The sequence below is a fragment of the Neomonachus schauinslandi genome, chromosome 2 (genome assembly GCF_002201575.2).
Source record: "Neomonachus schauinslandi chromosome 2, ASM220157v2, whole genome shotgun sequence".
Lineage (NCBI taxonomy): Eukaryota > Metazoa > Chordata > Mammalia > Carnivora > Phocidae > Neomonachus > Neomonachus schauinslandi.
The window spans coordinates 28,698,048-28,717,844 of NC_058404.1; the positions used below are offsets into that span (position 1 = coordinate 28,698,048).

At 35.3% G+C, this 19,797-nt stretch overlaps 1 protein-coding gene across 1 annotated transcript in view; it reads left to right on the forward strand.

Moving 5' to 3' along the window:
• WRN (WRN RecQ like helicase) overlaps nucleotides 1-14,908 on the forward strand; it is a 115,756-nt gene extending 100,848 nt beyond the window's left edge. Inside the window, exons 33-34 of the mRNA XM_021694140.1 lie at nucleotides 8,289-8,503; nucleotides 14,592-14,908. Of these exons, the coding sequence (XP_021549815.1) occupies nucleotides 8,289-8,503; nucleotides 14,592-14,711 (335 nt within the window). The 3' untranslated portion in view covers nucleotides 14,712-14,908. The remainder of the gene's footprint in view (nucleotides 1-8,288; nucleotides 8,504-14,591) is intronic.
• Nucleotides 14,909-19,797: the final 4,889 nt, after the last annotated feature.

Here is a 19,797-nt window from a genome sequence, read left to right on the forward strand (position 1 = left end):
GTTTTCCTTTTCAGCTTTAGATTAGGACTTCCACTCCCATCTCCAAACAATGGGCTTTCATCCTTTTCTAATTTCTCCCTCACCTCTTGAAAATAACACATTTTTTTTCCATATTCATTTCCCATAGCTTACTGATTTCTCATTTTCTCATAAGTCTTATGGATTCCTTGTCATTGGCCTCACATAAGTAGTCTTCCTAACCAGGACAGTCAGTGGTCTCAGTAGCTGTGGTGTTGAAGGGATGGTCCTTGGTCTCTCGGCCCCCTTGTAGAAGGGCTTCCTGTTGTCACTTTGCTGCAGAACCTCAGCTGTGCTCATGTAGATTAAACCCCTTTACCTGCCCTGCAGAAAGTTTTAGATTATCTGTTTTTTACAGAATTAAGGATGAGGTACCTCGGAGGATTTTTTCCCCATAAATGTACAAACTAGATGTGTTATATAACTCAGTAAATTTTCAAGCTCTTAGGACAGAGTAGTAGACATACAAAAAGCCTTACCTCAGGAACTGCAATGCAAATACTTAAATTTTTATTAACTAAAATTCTTTCCCACTTGGGAACAACCAGGCGGTTCCCCTAGAAATTTAGAAATAAGGGAAATAAGATCAACCTCTGAAAGTACAATCAATAGTGTACTAAATTGGTCAGAACAAAAATATTAAAGTCACCTTAAAAGACAGCATTGGGCGCCTGGGTGGCTCCCCAGGGAGCTGGGTCGTCCCTTAGGCGACCGACTCTTGATTTCGGCTCAGGTCATGATTTCAGGGTCATGGGCTTGAGCCCCTAGTTGGGCTCCGCACTCAGCACTGAGTCTGCTTGAGATTCTCTCTCCCTTTCCTTTTGCTTCCCCTGCTTGTACTCTCTCTCTAAATATATAAAGAAAATCTTTAAAAAACATATATTAAAAAAGCATTAATTTAGGCTTCAGGAAGACTTGACTGAAGTCTAAAGAAAGAACACCATCAGTTCCATTGGTCAACTATGGAAGCAACAGGAAAAAGAAAGACAGGGACAAATCTGGGCAGTGGTCATCTAAATTATTCTCAGGGAACTAAAGTTTTTTTCTTAAAACATTATTTACTTATTTATTCAAATTTCTTTCTTCCTTTTTTTCTTTCTTTCTTTTCTTCCTTTTCTGTCTTTTCTTTCTCTCTGTAATCTCTCTGCCCAATCTCTCTGTGGGGCTCAAACTCACAACTCAAGAGTCCCATGCTCTCCTAACTCAGCCAGCCAGATGCCCCTAAAATTTTTTCTTTTTATTATACCATATTAAAGTCATACTGCTAATTATTTAAAAGAAATAAATATGCAATTTCTAATCCTGGCCAATGAGACTTCAAGTATACTAAGGGCGTGTTGATAAGTTATGCCAAGATCTTATTTGAGGAAATATCAACTAATTCTGCTTCTATATCATTTCCTCGCCTTCTGGTTACAATTTGATTTCTCATGTAGATCTGTCTATAGAGAAAGTATGCACTAGTCATGCTAATCTGGATACTTATCTATGTGATAATTGTAAATTCATAATTGTAAATCAGTGAATTGACAGTCTGTGAACATGGTTAATGTGGATCTGTTAAAGTTAAATTAGGTTTGTAAATCTGAACCTTAGAGCCATTATCTGGACTGTGATAAAACATCCAAGGTAACTTAGCTGTGAGTCCTCTTATGAGAAAGCTGAGCAGCTCTCCTGGTCCCATTCCAGTCTTCCTAACTCCAGCAGTCACCTCACTAGAAATTAAGGCAGAGAAGGGAAAACAGTAATTATTCTGTAGGGTTAGAGTTGTGATGATATAAAACCTCTCTTTCTCCACCGCAAAGTAAAATAGTATTTTAGAGAAAGTCAAACACTCAGAAGCCATATTGATTTTAATACCTGTGGTATTATTTTTTTCCTTTATGTATGTATAATCTCTCAGGACATACATAAGAAATCTATGTCTTTTGGGCGCCTGGGTGGCTCAGTTGGTTAAGCGACTGCCTTCGGCTCAGGTCATGATCCTGGAGTCCCGGGATCGAGTCCCGCGTCGGGCTCCCTGCTCAGCAGGGAGTCTGCTTCTCCCTCTCCCGCTCCCCCCTCTTGTGCTCTTTCTCTCTCTTACTCTCTCTCTCAAATAAATAAATAAATAAATCTTTAAAAAAAAAAAAAAGAAATCTATGTCTTTTGATGAGCTGTTGTATAGTAGGCAGTATTCTCTGAGTTTGTGCAGCTTTTTTCCTTTTTTTTCTTTTTCCCCTATTGACTATTACTGGCTGTCTTCCTTAAATCCTGAATACTGATGGATGTGTTACCCTGGTCAGTAAGAGCAGAGGCTCTGGGAACAGCTGGTTTATTTTGATATAGGCTGTACCATTTCAAAGCTATGTGACCTTGGGCAAATTGCCCAATCTCCCCAAGCCTAAGTTTCCTTATCTCTAAAAGAGGGCAGGATAATATTGTCTTTTCTTACAGAATTGTGAGAAATAATTAGCTACTGCACAGAATGCTCTGGCACTTGTAAGTATTTTATAGTTGGTGGTGGTGGCAGTGATGGTGATTATAATGATGATGAATGAAGAAGTAGGTGGTAAGATCTTATGGCTTCTTAAAAATACCCTCTAAATATGATTACGTTTATACTCTATCCTTTTTAGTAGCTAATGAAGAAAATAAGAAGTTAATAAATAAGCATATAAGAAGGGAGATTTCAAAACTGAACTTTATAGAACCTTAAAACTTTAATAATTCAGGCTGGTTATAATTACCTTTTTTTTTTCAAGTACTGAAGAATTCTTGGGCAGATATTCTTGAGTGACATAAAATAGATGTTCTAATTTCAGTTCATTATTGGCAGGAGAAAATGGTAGAGGAAGCTTTAAGATTCTGTTATTTACCCAGTTATTGAAAACATCTATTTTATTTGGCTATGGTGAAGAATCCAGGTATTGCTAAGTTGCTTTCCAAATCGTATAGTTGTAAAGTTATAGGATTTTAGATTTGGAAAGGAAATTGGAAATCATTAAATTTTCACTTTCCCAATCCCGCCCTGTTTCAGAGATAGGAATTTGAGGCCTAGAGAGTTGGAGATTGTTTTAATATCATGTCAAGATTAATGACTGAGCAAGTTTTTCTTTTTACTATACCATGTTAAAGTGTACTGCCAACTATTTAAAGAAAGAAATACGCAAGTTCTTTTTTGGTTTAAGGTTTTATTTATTTAGAGAGTGAGAGAGCGAGGGTGAGATTGTGCTAGTGAGCGGGGCGGGGGGGCAGGGGGGCAGGGAGCAGAGGGAGAAAGAGAATTCCAAGCAGACTCCGAGCTGATGGGGAGCCCACGGTGGGGCTCAATCCCGGGACCCTGAGATCAGGACCTGAGCTGAAATCAAGAGTTGATCAGGCACCCTGAAATATGCAGTTTCTAATTCTGATATAGGATTTGGGTTTATAAACTGCTAATTGATGGGTAAAATAAATATACTTAATTATATTCAGTTTAACATATTTATTTGTATAGTGCCTTTAAATATTCTCTCTCTAGTCTCCTCTAAATTCTGAGTTTAGCAATTTTAATTTCTGACGTTAGACAACTTTTTAAATTAAGAAATATTAAAGTCAAACTATATAAATGTAAATATAAAATTGTATATAAAATTGCACGGCCTGATTCAACAAATATCAGAGAGACAAGAGAAGCATCTGTAATCATTAGTGACTAAAACATTATTTAAAACATTTATCTTTACCATTATATACTGAATATAGCAAATAAATTTTCATTTAGAGATAAATACTAAATTGAAATTCTAAAGAAGGGAGAACACTTTTAAATATATTTATTAAACACGTAGTTCATCTTTCTGTCAATATTCTGTATGTAGGTTATACATACAATATGAAAAAATATATTATTATAGTTTAAAAAACTGAGGAAGTTAAGATTATGGAAACTATGAGCTCTAAATTTTGTTTTGTTTTGTTTTTATTTTATTTTATTTATTTTATTTTATTATATTTTATTATATTTTATTTTGTTTGACAGAGAGAGAGATAGTGAGAGCAGGAACACAGCAGGGGGAGCGGGAGAGGGAGAAGCAGGCTCTCTGCCAAGGGAATATCCAAAGGAATTCTATAACTTTTTAATCTTTAAGTTTATCCATGTTATTATAATTTTAACCTTTTGTGGAGTTGAAATTCTAACTATGCTCAATAATAAATTAAGCAAGTCAGGGCTCCTGAGTGGCTCAGTCATTAAGGGTCTGCCTTCGGCTCAGGTCATGATCCCAGGGTCCTGGGATCGAGCCCCGCATTGGGCTCTTTGCTCCGTGAGAAGCCTGCTTCTCCCTCTCCCACTCCCCCTGCTTGTGTTCCCTCTATTGCTGTGTCTCTCTCTGTCAAATAAATAAATAAAATCTTAAAAAAAAAATAAATTAATTAAGCAAGGCGTTTAATGAGGTGTCTGGGTAATATTTTGAATAATTTCATTCTTCCATTCTTCATGTGCATGTAACTGGAAAACTAAGGGTGGTTTCCAAGGCACCTGCCACAAAAATAGGAGTAATATGATCTCTTTTAAAGCACTGAAGGAGTGCAGCCAGTGTTCATTATTCTCCAATAGAAATTTTCAGCACTTACTTGCCTGGAAAGTTAGGGCAGAATCAGATGTATCTTTAATCTAAATGCCCCTTTTTTGCATATGTATATTGTAGGATGACTTTAAGGTAAAAATATAAAGGATTTACAGAAATGTGTAAATGAATATATGGATTTTCTAATTATATCTAGAAATTATATTCAAATTATAGTACAATAACTTTGTACATTTATTAAATCATTAACAGTGGTTTAAAACCATAAGCAAATGTTATACATCATAATTTTATGAAAAGAAGACATTCTGATTTTAGAAACAGATTGTTTTGATGGAATAAAATATCTCATTTTTCCTTTCAAAATAATTCATTGAACCCCTGATGCTATGATAGTTCAAGATTACTGAACTATGTTTCCAAAAAATTGGCTTGTAAAATGTACATTTACAGCGTGATGAAATTAAGGGTGTATAGTTTATTTATCCGGTATTTAAATGTCCATAGAAGAAGATGAATTTAATATAATGTAGTTGTATTAGTTGGCTAGAGTACAGGAATATTTGTATGGTTTTTCTAGAGCAGCATTATCCAAGAAGAAATACGATATGAACCATATACGCAATTTTATTTTATTTTTAAATTAAAACAAGTTCTTTTATTGAAGTACAGTTGACACACATTACATTAGTTTCAGATGTACAACATAGAGATTCAACAAGTCTATATGTTCTCCACAGTATGTAATTTTAAATTTTCTATTAGACACATTAAAAAAATAAAAAAAAATAGGGGCACCTGGGTAGCTCAGTCGAAGCCTCCGACTCTTGGTTTCGGCTCAGGTCATGATCTCAGGGTCCTGGGATCAAGCCTTGTGTTGGCCCCACGCTCAGTGTGGAGAGTGCTTAAGATTCTCTCTCTCTCTCTCCCTCTTCCTTTATCCAACTCAAGTGCCTCAGTTCACTCTCTCCCTAAATAAAAATAAATTTAAAAATCAAACAAAAAAAAGTAAAAAAAAATTAAATTAAAAACCCAAAAATAAACAGATGTAATTAATTCTAATGATATAATTTAATTAACCCAAAATATTAAAAATGTTATCATTTCAACATATAATCAATATAGAATTATTAATGAGATATTTGTGTATTTTTTTGTTCTAAGCCTTTGAAATCAGGAATGTATTTTACATTTACAGCATATCTCAGTTCTGATGCTAAATTTTAATTGAAAATACTTGATTGGTATTCAGCTTTCATAAAATTTACAGTTGAATAAAGTAGATGAAGATACTCGATGTGTTCCAAGCATAACTTAAAATTTTTCCAATAACTGAATCAAGTATGTTTTTTTTCAAGTATCAGTTTTTAAATTTAATTTTAAGTTAATTAGGATTACTTAAATGAGTTGAGTTTCTTAGCCATACTAGCCACATTTCAGGTGCTTAGTAGCTACATGTGGTTAGTGCTCATTGTATCAGAAGCACAATTACAGAGGTAGTTTGTCCTATCAAAACATAAAACGCGTTTAACCTTTGAACTAGCAATCCCACTTCTAAGAATCTAGAAATATGGAAAAAAATGTGTAATATAATGTTCTTTGGAACATTTTATTTTCAAAGAAAAATTGAAGACAAGTGAAAGGGAACTCGAAATAAGTTTTGATAGACACATACAAAAGAAGACACCTCAGCCATTAAGAAATTAATGAAGTAGTAAAATTAGCCAAATTTCTGTGGTATTTGGATGGCATAATGACTGAAGGACAAATAGAATTTTAGTTGGTTGATAGATATGGTAATCATATTTTTATTACATTTTATTACATTTAGAGGTAATCTTATTTTCCAAGATTTTGATTGGGATCAGTTTTACATCTTAACACTTTAAAGTAGCGAAGAGTACAGGCTAAATATATACCCCCATGGTCCTAGTATCTATTAGCTGGGTAACCTTCTCTTGCTGGTGTGTTTTTTTGTTTGTTTGTTTTTGTTTTTTTATTTTTTTTATTTTTTATTTTTTTTTTTTTTATTTTTTTTTTAAAGATTTTATTTATTTATTTGAGAGAGAGAGAATGAGAGAGAGCACATGAGAGGGGGGAGGGTCAGAGGGAGAAGCAGACTCCCTGCCAAGCAGGGAGCCCGATGCGGGACTCGATCCAGGGACTCCAGGATCATGACCTGAGCCGAAGGCAGTCGCTTAACCAACTGAGCCACCCAGGAGCCCTGTTTTTGTTTTTTTAAAGATTTTATTTATTGGCACACCTGGGTGGCTGTCGGATAAGCGTCTGGCTTCGACTCAGGTCATGACCCCAGGGTCCTGGGATGGAGTCCCCATATCGGGCTCCTTGCTCAGCGGGGAACCTGCTTCTCCCTCTGCCTGATGCTCCCCCTGCTTGCTTTCTCTCTCTGACAAATTAATAAAATAAAATCTTAAAGATTTTATTTATTTGATAGCGCATGCTAGAGAGCACAGGCAGGGGGAGAGAGAGAAGCAGGCTCCCTGGGGCTTGATCCCAGGACCCTGAGCCACCCAGACACCCACTGTTGGGTTTTTTGTTTGTTTTTTTGTTTTGTTTTGTTTTTTAATTTAACTGCAGGTTTTTTTTGAAGTTCAGGAGTAGCAAGATAAGATTTTTAGAAGAAAGGAGAATATAAACCTTGAAAAATGGAATAATTGAAAGACCACCCTTTCAGGGTGGCATTTAAAAATACTTGGACTCTAATTGTTAATTTGAATTGGGTATCAGAAATGTTTGATACCAGTTTTATAGCTGCTTAGTTTTATGATGCTCTAGAGTATTCCAGATGAATGTGTTGTTGGCAGTGTTTGAGACATAAGTAGTGGTCTGTAGGAGATTGCTAAATAATTTGTAAAAGGTGTGAAGACACACAGTCTGAATCGGTTGTGTTGAGTTACAAAAATTAAACATTTCTTGATTGTGAAAATAAGTGACTTCTTTCCCAGAAAACTCATTTAGTTAATATGCATTTTAAATAATTGGCATGTTTTGTTATGCTACAATATCCACTGAAAGGATCTTTTTTTATTAGCATCTTATTTACAAGGGTGAATAGCTTCTATTTTTTTTCTTTCAAGCCAGAATTGTGGGGATTTAGTTTTTTTTTTTTTTTGATGTAGTGTTCCATGATTCATTGTTTGCATATAACACCCAGTGCTCAATGCAGTACGTGCCCTCTTTAATACCCATCACCAGGCTAACCCATCCCCCCACCCCCCTCCCCTCTAGAACCCTCAGTTTGCTTCTCAGAGTCCATAGTCTCTCATGGTTCATCTCCCCCTCCAATTTCCCCCACTTCTGATTAACTTCTATTTTAAGAATAAGTTCTATTAAAAAAATAATTGTAATAGATATTTGGAATTTGAAGCATAATTCCTTTAGAAACAATTCTGTGAAGGGTGGTTTTGGTTCTCAGGGCACCTCACAAAAAGCAGTTTGAAACATCATTTATGCAGAGTCAATGGCATTGACCTGACTTTAAGTCTTGGAGGCAAGGGCTGCAGGTGGTGAGGGGTGAAGGGAGAACATGCTTTTTACTTCATTTCCGTTTGTAGGGCTGTAGGCATTTGAAAAAGGAACATTTTCTTTGGACACCTTCCTCCTTCTTTTCTAAAAATATTTCACTATTCCCAGCTCATAGGTTTTCTAACATGTTCTGTGTAATTTATTTTTAACTCTTATTTTTTTCATCCTTTACAGATATAAATAAAATTAAACTAATTAGAAAGCTGGTTCCTGAAAACATTGACACCTACCTTATCCACATGGTGATTGAGATCCTGGAAAAAGACTGTGACAACAGACTCTTAGACCAGCTTTCATGTGCTTCCAACAAAAAGAGATATTTCCCCAACTCTGAAGAGAGCTGTTCAAGTTCTAAGAGAAGCAGGGAAGAAGTAGGTGCTAATACCAAGGTGTTAATTATATGTAGAATTTTCATACATTGTCGGTTGGTTCAATTTGCATATTCTAACACTAAAATGCTGTATTTTTTAAACTTATAAATTCTGACATAAAGTTACTTTTTAAAATCTGTGCTCTATTTCCTTTGTTTTTCACAAATCTTATCTGAGAAAAGTGATTTTTTTAAACAACAGAAAAAGGGAAATGTAGCCCATCTATTTAGCTTTTTGTATGGAATGTTAGCTTAAATTTTACCTCTACCTCATACTGATTATATATATAACCTGGAAATGCTTTTTATTTCATAGACATAGTTAATATTAGCTTTGAGCATATGGCAATTTATGTAGTTTATAAAAATGAAAATGAATTCCATTATAAATACCCCCAAAACTAGTTTGTCTAACATTCTGTCATTCATCATGCTCTGTTCCTGTCATACTGAATCTCTTAGGTACAAGGATAATTGTTGCTAATTGTCCTGAGTATATACCATATATATTTCTGAGAAAGACCATGAATTTAATATTATTTAGTATTATTTTAGTTTTATTAATATTAAATGCTTTGGAAATTATTGCTCTGTATGTTGTATGAGATAACTATTCTTTGAAAATGATTCTATTAAATGATTGTATAAATTTGAAAATTTAACCTTCAGTATCTTCCAGGTCTAAAATTATATGACTCCATGATAAAAGTTGTAAAAACTAATAATTAACTAAAAAATTATTTTAATTTCTAGATCATAAATTAAGCATGGTAGTAGGTGTTTGCTAGTATTTATATATTAGTGCATTAGGGATTCCATTCCAGTTCTAAGGTAGTCTTTATAGGATTTCCAGGAGTTAAACCCATTTTCTCAATAGCTTAAAAATAAGAGGAACTGATCTTTTTAAATTCTGTACTTCAGTTAGGTTTGTATATAGACATGTCCTAGATAACCTAATGAAATTTGATTAATTGGAATTCTTTACATTATTTAGACAATTGAAGTAGCTGTGAGAAGGATATTAAAGAAAATATATGTTGGGTGGTTGTAGTGAAATTTGGCTTCTATTCTCAGCCTTTTATTTCTGAAATCTGTACCAGGTGCCTAAAACCTTGTTTTTTTACCAACTTCTACCTATCACTAAAGGAAAAGGTGAAACTTGTTATTTTTTTCTGATTATTGATGCACATTTATATGAAATGTTATTTTAATCACATATTAGCATTTGGCTTTTCCCTTTATTGAAATAACATCAAATGCTGACAACAGAGTGGAGAGATTTTCTTGGGGCGGGTGGGTGGGTAGAAGTCATGCTGAGCCTACTGGATTTAGCACCTCTCCCCAACCATTTAGGGGAACAAGGATATTGGGGCTAGGAAGTAGATTAAGAGATGAGTGAACCAGCCAAAGTATTTTTCTTTCATCTGCCTCCCAAGTATAGCAAGCTGCTTTGAATACCGTAGAGTCTGTTGGAGGGCTGGTTTCAGATCTTTCCCGTTAACATTCATTTTCTCTCCTGACCTGGATTGTATCTCTTAGTCTGTTTCACTGGATGAATATGAGGCTTCTGATAAAGAATAATGTCAAAACAAATTCTTTGTATTTGTTGATGCATTGTTAGTTTTACATCTGTTGTGATTGCTATTAAGATAGAAACTCAATCATGCCTATGTTTAATGAAGAAAAATTCTGTCTTGATATTGGTAGTTTTGATTCAAAATATGCAGGTACACAGTAGGTTCTTTAAGTACATAATTTTTTTTTAAATTTCTGGAAAGTCTTCTTAAATTTTACTTTTTAGTATTTGTCCCATTGCTTTATATTTCTTCTTCAGGGACTTCTACTATCTCTATGTTGGATCTTCTTTGCCTAGCTGCAATATTTGTCACTTTCCACGAATTCTTTCTAGTTTTCCATTTCTCTTTAATTTAAAATTTTCTTCTTCATCTTCTTCTTTTTCACCTCTTATTTCTCTGGACAGAATCTTGTTATGTTTATTGCTGTGTTCCTCATAGTTTAGTATTCACTTCTATACATTTTTCCTTTTGCTTCTAATTCTTTTTGTTTTTTTTTTAAGATTTTATTTATTTATTTGACAGAGAAAAACACAGCAAGAGAGGGAACACAAGCAGGGGGAGTGGGAGAGGGAGAAGCAGGCTTCCCGCGGAGCAGGGAGCCCGATGTGGGGCTCGATCCCAGGACCCTGGGATCATGACCTGAGCCGAAGGCAGACGCTTAATGACTGAGCCACCCAGGCGCCCCCTTTTGCTTCTAATTCTTAGCTGAACTTTTCTCCTCCATTTTGAATTTTTCTGATACTGATTTATGATGTTCTTTCATGTTTTGAATAATTTTCTTAATATTTTTCAACTCACTTTAAGAGGTTACAGTTTTATCCTATACCTTAGCAAGTCTTCTCATGTCACATTTGACCTTAATACTTTCCTGTTGTTCATTTTCATGAGAAATTAGTTTTCCGGCACTTTCAAAAGAAAGCATGTTTCAAGGTAGTTTTTCCCAAGGTCACAGAATTCCCTCTTCTCGTATTTTGTATAATTGTTCAAAATATGGAAACTTAGTTTATGAGATATACTCCTCTGCCACTCTTCCCTTTGTCTCTATTTTACTTGAACTGCTTGATTTGATTTCACCCCAGCAGTTCTCCTGAAGGCGGCGTTATAGCTGGTCAGGAGTGTTCACGGACGGGGACCAGTTGCGTTAGCCATTGAAGACACCATTCCTTATAAGTCATTTGCTATTGGGTTGGGCAGAAGCCCTCCCATTTTCAAATGCTGTTTTCACATTAGTCTACCATGGTTCTGATGTCTACCTGTGGGCTACTTTGGGGTTCTTCTGTTCTCAGGTACCTCACTGCTTGCTTCTGCTTTCTCTCGTACGTAAGTCGTACTCTGCAGGTCTTATGGCTGTTGGTGATTTAGCCTCACATGCTCAGAGTTTGGATTTCCTTGGGATACCTTTAAACTTAGTTTCATTGTAAATGTAGATTATGTGTTTTGGGTTTTCCTGTCAATTCTGTTTTAATGGCGGGCTTCAGAGAGATTAAAAAACTATGCTGCTGCTTGCACCATCATCCCCGAACCCTCTCCCCCAAATTACTTTTTTCCTCCTTGTTTTTCTTCACTGCCTAAGAGAGCATGTATGTGATATTTCCTGCCCTGCCACTAAGTTTCATTATAAATTAAAATGTATGATATTATTTACAAACTGTTTTGAGATACTCAGAAAAAAATGCCTTATGAATAATATTATTATAATTATTATTGTTAAAATTCAGTACATCAGAACAATTAGAATTTTCTTAAGCTTTGCTTCTTTAGGCATAGTTTTTGTTTTGTGTTGTTCTCTAAGAGAATAGTGCATGCTCTAACTATTTCATGTTCTATAACAATGTTAAAGGTTGATGGAAAACATCCTTGTGATTTTTCACCAAAAGATGAAAGTCACAGAAATTCCCTAAGACTAACTTCTTGGAATCAGCCAACCAGCGATTCAGAAACAGATTTATTTACAGATTCTCATTTACAGGTAAAATTAAATTAATAAAGTAGTTTTCATGATAGCTACCTCCAACTTGATAATTACTATTTTTAGATTTGTCTTACTTTAGATGAAATTAAGTGTGAATATAACATACATATTTCTCTATTTACTTACATATGTATGCTCACATATACTCAACAAATGAGTTAATGTTTTGTATTCTCAACTTAATGATAATATTTGTTAGTAGAATTTGGAGTATCAAAAAGATAAATACTGCCTGAAAATTTTATTATGATTGCTGGGAATTTTAGTTGTCTGCTGATGAAGGAAGTTGTCACTGAAAGGCACTGTTTCTGTTAGGTGACTCAGTTCTCATAAAGTCTCTCCAAATACTTATTGTTGAGACTCAAAAGATACACTCAGTGTAAGTAACCATTTTCCCTCTTTCTCAATGAAACAAGATCATTATTATAATAGTATGGTAAATGCTGAAGATCATATTCTGTAGAAATATTATAGAAGATAAAACATTTTAAATGATGTTAGTTACTAATTAATGAATGCCAAGAATAAATCAGAATGTGTTTTGATAGTTTGCAAATATTCTCATTTGTCTCTCCAGGTAATCTAGTGATGTGATGTACTGTTATTTTCTGTGTGAAGAAACTGAGGCTGAAATAACATTCATAAGGCCATATTTATTTGACAGAGAAAAACACAGCAAGAGAGGGAATACAAGCCGGGGGAGTGGAAGAGGGAGATGAGTCACATTTGGCAAGTGACTCAATTAGGACTCAAAGCTAGTTCTGCCTTGTTTGGCAGTCCCTATTTATTCCATGGTATTCAGCTACAAGACTTAGGGTTTTTTCCTCTGCTCTGTTCCTGTTCAGATATCATGCTCTGTTTTGCTTTTTGATTTTGTTATCATCTTAACTGATTTCCTTCCTCCAAATGCACATAGGCGTTCAAACTCTAATTGCAAACAACTGTAGGCTGCAAGGGATTGTGATAATAAGATCTTATGGGAGTAATAAATATTTCTGGACCAATCTTATCTCTGCCCAAATGCCTTTTGTCTGTGCCATTTTATATCCCCAGTATTTATTTCTGAGTCAAATATCGTGTCATACAGTATATATAAATCTAATTTGTTCTCCTGGACTTATCTTCCCTGTGAGGAAATTTGCTATCCTTAGCCTATTTTTTCTTTAGCTTTCGCTAAAGTGTGAATAGCTCTTTCTTCTTAATTGGATTTCTTTAACAGAGAGAGAGAACACAAGCAGGGGGAGTGGCAGAGGGAGAAGCAGGCTTCCCACCCAGCAGGGAGCCCGATGCGGGGCTCGATCCCAGGACCCTGGGATCATGACCGGAGCCGAAGGCAGACGCCTAACGACTGAGCCACCCAGGCGCCCTGCATTTCTTTAATTAAGCCAAAATAGCTAGTAGTTTTTTTTTTTTACCTTTTCTAAATACAAGGTTTCACAGTTTTCTGCTAAGGATCTTTTACTTTTTTCCCCACCCTTAAATCTTTTGAAACCATTTTTAAACATAGAAAACATAATAAAACAGGGCAAGTAATTGATGAACTATATATAGAGTTTTTGTTCTTGAAATTGAATAAATAATGCCTTTTACCTTAAGCTAATAGACCTATTATAACTTAGATTGAGGTCACCTTATCATAAAGTCCTTCAGATAGTCCAGTAACTAACTCGGCTGGATTCCAAGGTGTATTTGCATTAGAATGATTTGTCTGTTATGTTAGTTTGAGGCTCTGTGGTCAAACTGAGATAAGACTAATTAATACCATTTTATGCTTATGGAACATAACTCAAAATTGTTTTATTTTTTTCAAGTGCAGATCATATAATACACAACCACTGCCTTTGGGTTCTTAACCTTTTTTTTCCAGGGACTTTTAGGGTTCTGAGGCTTCGTTTGGTGCATGTAAGTCCCCTAAAATTGTGCAAAGTATTATGTATGTGTATATTTAGAAGTGGATCTCCAGTTTTTAGCAGATTTTCAAAAGAGTCTTTGAGACAAAAAACAGAATTTTTTTCGTTTATTCATGAACATTTTTTGAGTATCTGTTACGTCCCAGCAACTCTGCAAGGCACTGGTAGTGTTTGGACCGCTCTGCTAGTCAGGCAGCCATCGGAGACACAGAAGTACATGCTTTTTCAAATACCTCTATGATTCTGTGTGTGTGTGTGTATGTGGGTGTATATATGTGTGCATGTGTGTGCACCGAAGCAGATGCCTTCCTCAGAACATTAACCATTTTGGTCAACCCCGACCAAATACACATGAGGTATAAATCTGAAATAACATCCAGTTCTTTCCTTCTCAAATGAGCGTATACACTTGAGTGCCTGAGAACAGATAACAAGATGGCAGGTAATGGCCTAAAGAAACGATATAGCGATTTTTGTCTCTCTTTTATTTACTTTTTGATCCAGAAATAAATTCTGTGGCTCACACTATTTTGTTTTATTCAGCAAGGGAAGGGTGGTGGGTGTATATACAATAACCTGTGGTACTTTTTACAGCTGACATACATTTTCAACATTACAAATATTTCTTTTTCTGTTTCTTTCCTACAGCCTCCGTCTGTAACCTCAAAGAGAAAATTACCTGAGTGGTTTGCCAAAGACAATGAGACTTTAGCTGACACCAGCAAGAAATCAATGGCCAAACCAAAAAAGAAAGGTCTTTTTAGTTAACCTGGCAATTGCCAGAGGAATTGTGTGTGTCTTGCTCTATTATAAGAGGGGAGCTGTGTTTCCTTTTGAAAATAGTGGCAACCGATACTTCAGTTTACAAAGTGTTCTAATCTCAAAAGTAAAACTAACCCATTTGTTCAACAGCTGTAAAACAGCCTTGTGCAGTTTATTAAAGTTGAGTCTTCTGAGAGCCTGCGTGAGTACATCATAGAATAGAATAATAAATTGGTCTCCTTTAAGATTGCTTTAAGAAACTGTGTTACTGCTCTCTTTTCTAATCTCTTTATTTATTTCAACAGTGTGTTTGGAAAATTTAAGGGGTGCTGATTTGATACGAATAACGGACTGGTGGTAGTTGTATGATGATTACGAGTGTGATAGAAAATCTTCATATATTACCAGAATTCTTTCTTGTGAATGAAGGAAGCATAGTTATTTTTACATATTGTCCTTACCATCCTTACAAGAAACTCTTACACACATTGATAAATGGTATTAGTGGACCAGACCATTGAAAATAAAACATTCTGGGTTCCGTGCAAGTAGGGAAAAATAATATAACAAAGGAGACCAACTTGACTAGGCAACTATGTACTTTGTATTTTGTATGCTATTTCTGTTATTTTGCAAATACTAAATTCCTTCATACTGGACATTACAAAGATATATATATATAATATAAATAAATAAAATATATATATATATTTTTACTTTTATTTACTTAATTACCTTGAGGGCTTTTAGTTTTTGAGGTTGTTGGGATTTGTTTCCAGTACCTCTTTATGTAGCACATAATAGACTTCTCTATTGAAACCCATACTCTGACACTGAGTTTGGTAAACCATACTTAATATCACTTTAACCAGTTCATGATATGGACTTTAACTGACATTTTTGTAACTAAAAATAACTGTTAATAAAGAAGAAATATTGTAGAAGAACTAGAAAATCTGGAGAGATGAAAAAAAATAAAAATCACCAGTAGTTCTATCAACAGATAATCAGTTAACCCCTTCTGTGTAGCCTGCTAAGCCTCTGTATTCACTGCTTCTCTTAGTGTGATACATGAATAATGCATGAATGTATTTTCTTTGTAAAACATTTAAGTTAAAACACAAAAGTTCCTTGTATTCCAATTTTCCTACATCTCTTTACCATTCCCTTTCCAGAAGATAGCTCCTTTTAAATATGTGACTTATAGTCTCTAATCATTCCTCATGCATTTACATGCTTTTGCATATATATCTACACGTACATTTCTATTTTTTAAAGTGAATTAGATCACGCTATATGCAATTTTCTGCAACAAACTCTTTTCACTTAATATGTCATGAAGAACTTTCCATGTCAGTATATATTGGTCTGTCTCATTGTTTTTTATAGCTACCTACCATTCTATATGGTGAATATACTATATTTTATATAATCACTTTTCTGTTGGTGATTTTTGTTTTTTTGTTTTTTTCTATTTTAGATTTTTTCTAGAAGTAGAATTAGAGACTCGTTTATATTTCACTTGAATGTATTACGAACATTTTTTTTCCATGTCATTAAATTGTTTTCCGCAGAATCTTTTTTGGTGGCTTTATATAGTACAGTGATTCTCAAAGTGTGGTCTGCAGACTTTTAGGAGTTTTTGAGACTCCTTCAGGGAATTTGCAAAGGCAAAACTATTTTCATAATACCAAGATATTATTTGCCTTTTGTCCTATGTTATTTGCATTGAGGGTGCAAAGCAGTCGTGGGTAAAACCACTGGTACTTAAGTGCAAATCAAGGCAATGACACCAAATTATTGATTTTATTAATTCTCAGTCTTTAAACACACATCTTTCAATCTATGTGATGGAATGGCAAGTATGTATAAAACACTGCTGCTCTGTACCAAAGTATGATGGTTGTCTCCAGGAAAGGCTCTTGTTTGATTGTTTGAATTATGAATTGAATTAGTTCTTTTTCCATGGAATACCATTTTTTACTGAAAAGAATGATAGAAAACCATGATTGGTTGTTGAGACTTGGGCATTTGGTGGATAAAATTGAACGAAGCCATCTTATCACTTCAAGGAAAACTGATGGTTATTTGTTGGCAATGATAAAATTTGAGATTTCTGGCAGAATTTATAGTTTTGGAAAACTTGTGTCTGCTGCCAGGAGTTTGAGAGCTTCCCATAATATAAAGGCTTTTCTAATGAGATGTTATTCATACTATTAACAATTTTTTTGGATATCTTACAATGATATTGTCAACAATTAGAAGATCTGCACAACTCAGTGAACTAGTATTTTCTACATGACTAATACATGATCTTATAAAATCATGCATGAGTAAAAGATTGATTCAAACCGCACAACAGTCCAATGGATTTTAATGTAAGAGAGTATGAAAACATTTGTTTATATGGCTTCAGATTGCACACTGCAACCAGTCTTTAAGAAGCTACAGATGTCCAGTTGTGGTACAGTTTCAAAGAAGAATGTCTGCAATTATCTGGAAAAGCTATTAAAACACTCCACCCTTTTCCAACTACATACCTGTTTAAGGTCACGCTTTCTTCATATACGTCAACCAAAAGAACGCATACTGAATGTTAGAAGCAGATTGAATGTAGAAGCAGATCTGAGAATCCAGCCACTTCTGTGAAGCCAGACAATGCCATTCTTCTATCTTGCGGGGGACATTTTTGTAAAATGTATTTATGTTATCATGTAATTGATTTACTGCTGCCTTTTTTTTTTAATTAATAAACATTTCTTAAACATTTCTCAGTTTTAATTTCTGAAATGGTAAATAGTGATAGGTATAACCCACATTAACAAAAGCTCTTTTGGGTCCTCAATAACTTTTAAGAATATAAAGGAATTTTGAGATATAGGAGATTGAGAACTGCTGACATAGTATTTTATTATATAGATGTACTATGAATTATTCAGCTGATTAAATCACATCCAGTTTTTCTATTTTAAAGCTCTGCTTTGAACATTCTTAAAATGAAAATGGCATAATCTCATGCCAAATACATAGCCAGAGGGAGAGAGAGAATTATTATTTTTTGTCTTGGTCATAATTTTGTATGGACTTTAGGCCTTTCAGCATACATGGCTCTTGATTTATGTTTGAGTTGGTTCCAAGGAGAAAAATTCCAACTTGGACATGGGATTGGCACCTGTGACCTCATCTAAGCTAGTCTTTGGCCACAGTATTTGGATCTGGCTAAATTATTCCAATGAGCGTGAATCTCGGGACTTCTTCGGGAATTCTGGAACAGATATGTTCTCTTTTCCCCTGCTGATACTAATGAGGAAGCATGGACCTTGGGAGTGTTGGAGCAATTTTAGGACCCTGAGGAATCATCGTTTAGTGAAGCTGACGCTGAGGTAGGCAGAGTAGAAACGACAGGAAATCAGGTTATTGGTGATATTGTGGGGCTACTAGTTCATGCCCATCCTGAAGTCAGACGTATCTTCGAGTATTTCATATACACGGGGCCTTAAATTCCCTTTACTTAGGTTAAACCTGTTTGAATAAGGGTTTTTTATTTGTTTTTAACGGTCAGTGTTGTGCCCTGGTCACCACAGTACAGTCATATGATTGATAGACCCCCCCCCAACAGACATAAGAGATACAAAATTTTTTTAATGGCGAAGGATGTGGAGGCTCATAGAGATCGTTTCACAAAGTAGACGACAAAGCAGCATGCTCCTTGGTGGAGGGGCAGGCTTCTAAATCTCCAGGTTTCCCATTCCGCATGCATTCCGTGTGGAATTTCCATATCCTCTGCTCTCCCCACCCCGTCCCGCTCCCTACCACTCCCTACCACCAGGGTGCGCTCCCTACCACCAGAGGGCGTTGGGGAGGCGCTGCTGTGTTCTGCCTGATCACCAGATGCAAGTGTCTGGTACCAAATGACTCAGTACAGCACAGAGTACTAAGAACTGATGAACTGGACTTTAATTTCGCGGGTGTATCATCATTCTTCAGCTCTGTCAGGCCTCAAGTTTGCCTCAGGTTCATTCTCCAAAATAAGGAGTTTCTTTTAGGGTATTTGTCTTATGCTATCTCCTCCACAAAATATTAATTACTGTCTCTTGTATTGTCATTTGGAATTCTGACCACGGATTCAGACAACGTCCTGACAGTTATTTAGAATTAAAAAACAAAAACGGAAAAAAACCCCACAAGCCTGTGATCCTACCAGATAGAATAGGAAAAGAATATAGGGTTCTTCCTGTTCAGAGAGGTTGCAATTTAAGTGAGCAAGAACATGAAAAATCCAATAGCATGGGGCGCCTGGGTGGCTCAGTTGGTTAAGCGACTGCCTTCAGCTCAGGTCATGATCCCAGGGTCCTGGGATCGAGTCCACGTCAGGCTCCCTGCTCTGTGGGGAGCCTGCTTCTCCCTCTCCCACTCCCCCTGCTTGTGTTCCCTCTCTCGTTGTGTCTCTCTCTGTCAAATAAAAAAAAAAAAAATCCAATAGCATGACTGTACAGTCATTTTAGAGCTAACTAGACATTTATCTGTCTTATGGGAAGCAAAGAAATGCAAAACCCACAAAAACACCGAAGAGCGTTCACTACAGTCGTGAGGGGAGCTGCAAACTTCAGGATCTCAGCTACCTGAAAAGGTGCCACATAGTTTTTCTTGGGAAGGCAACCCAAAAATCATCTGGGATAATGTACAGACATCCTTACTAGGTAAATGTGTTTAAACCTTGGAAGAAATTAGAAATAAGTAGAGTATGAAGTAAATTAAAACTTTGTTAATAATATTTTAGGGTTAAAGAATAATACGCTATATTTGATAGTGTAAGCATCTGAAATACTTGGGATAATTTACCTTTTAGCGTAACAGATTATTCTTGTGGCTCCATTTTAAAATGTATCATTGAAAAATTAGCATATGCTTGTTCTTTTAAAGCTGAAACCCTACCAAGTTTGAAACATTATTGGAATATTTAATAAGAATTAAAAAACATGTTATTGCATAAAATTCTATGCCAACAAATTTCATTTGTGAAAGAATGAAAAAAGATCTAACATTATGCTTACTATTAATACTAAGATTAGTATTAATATTAGTATCCATT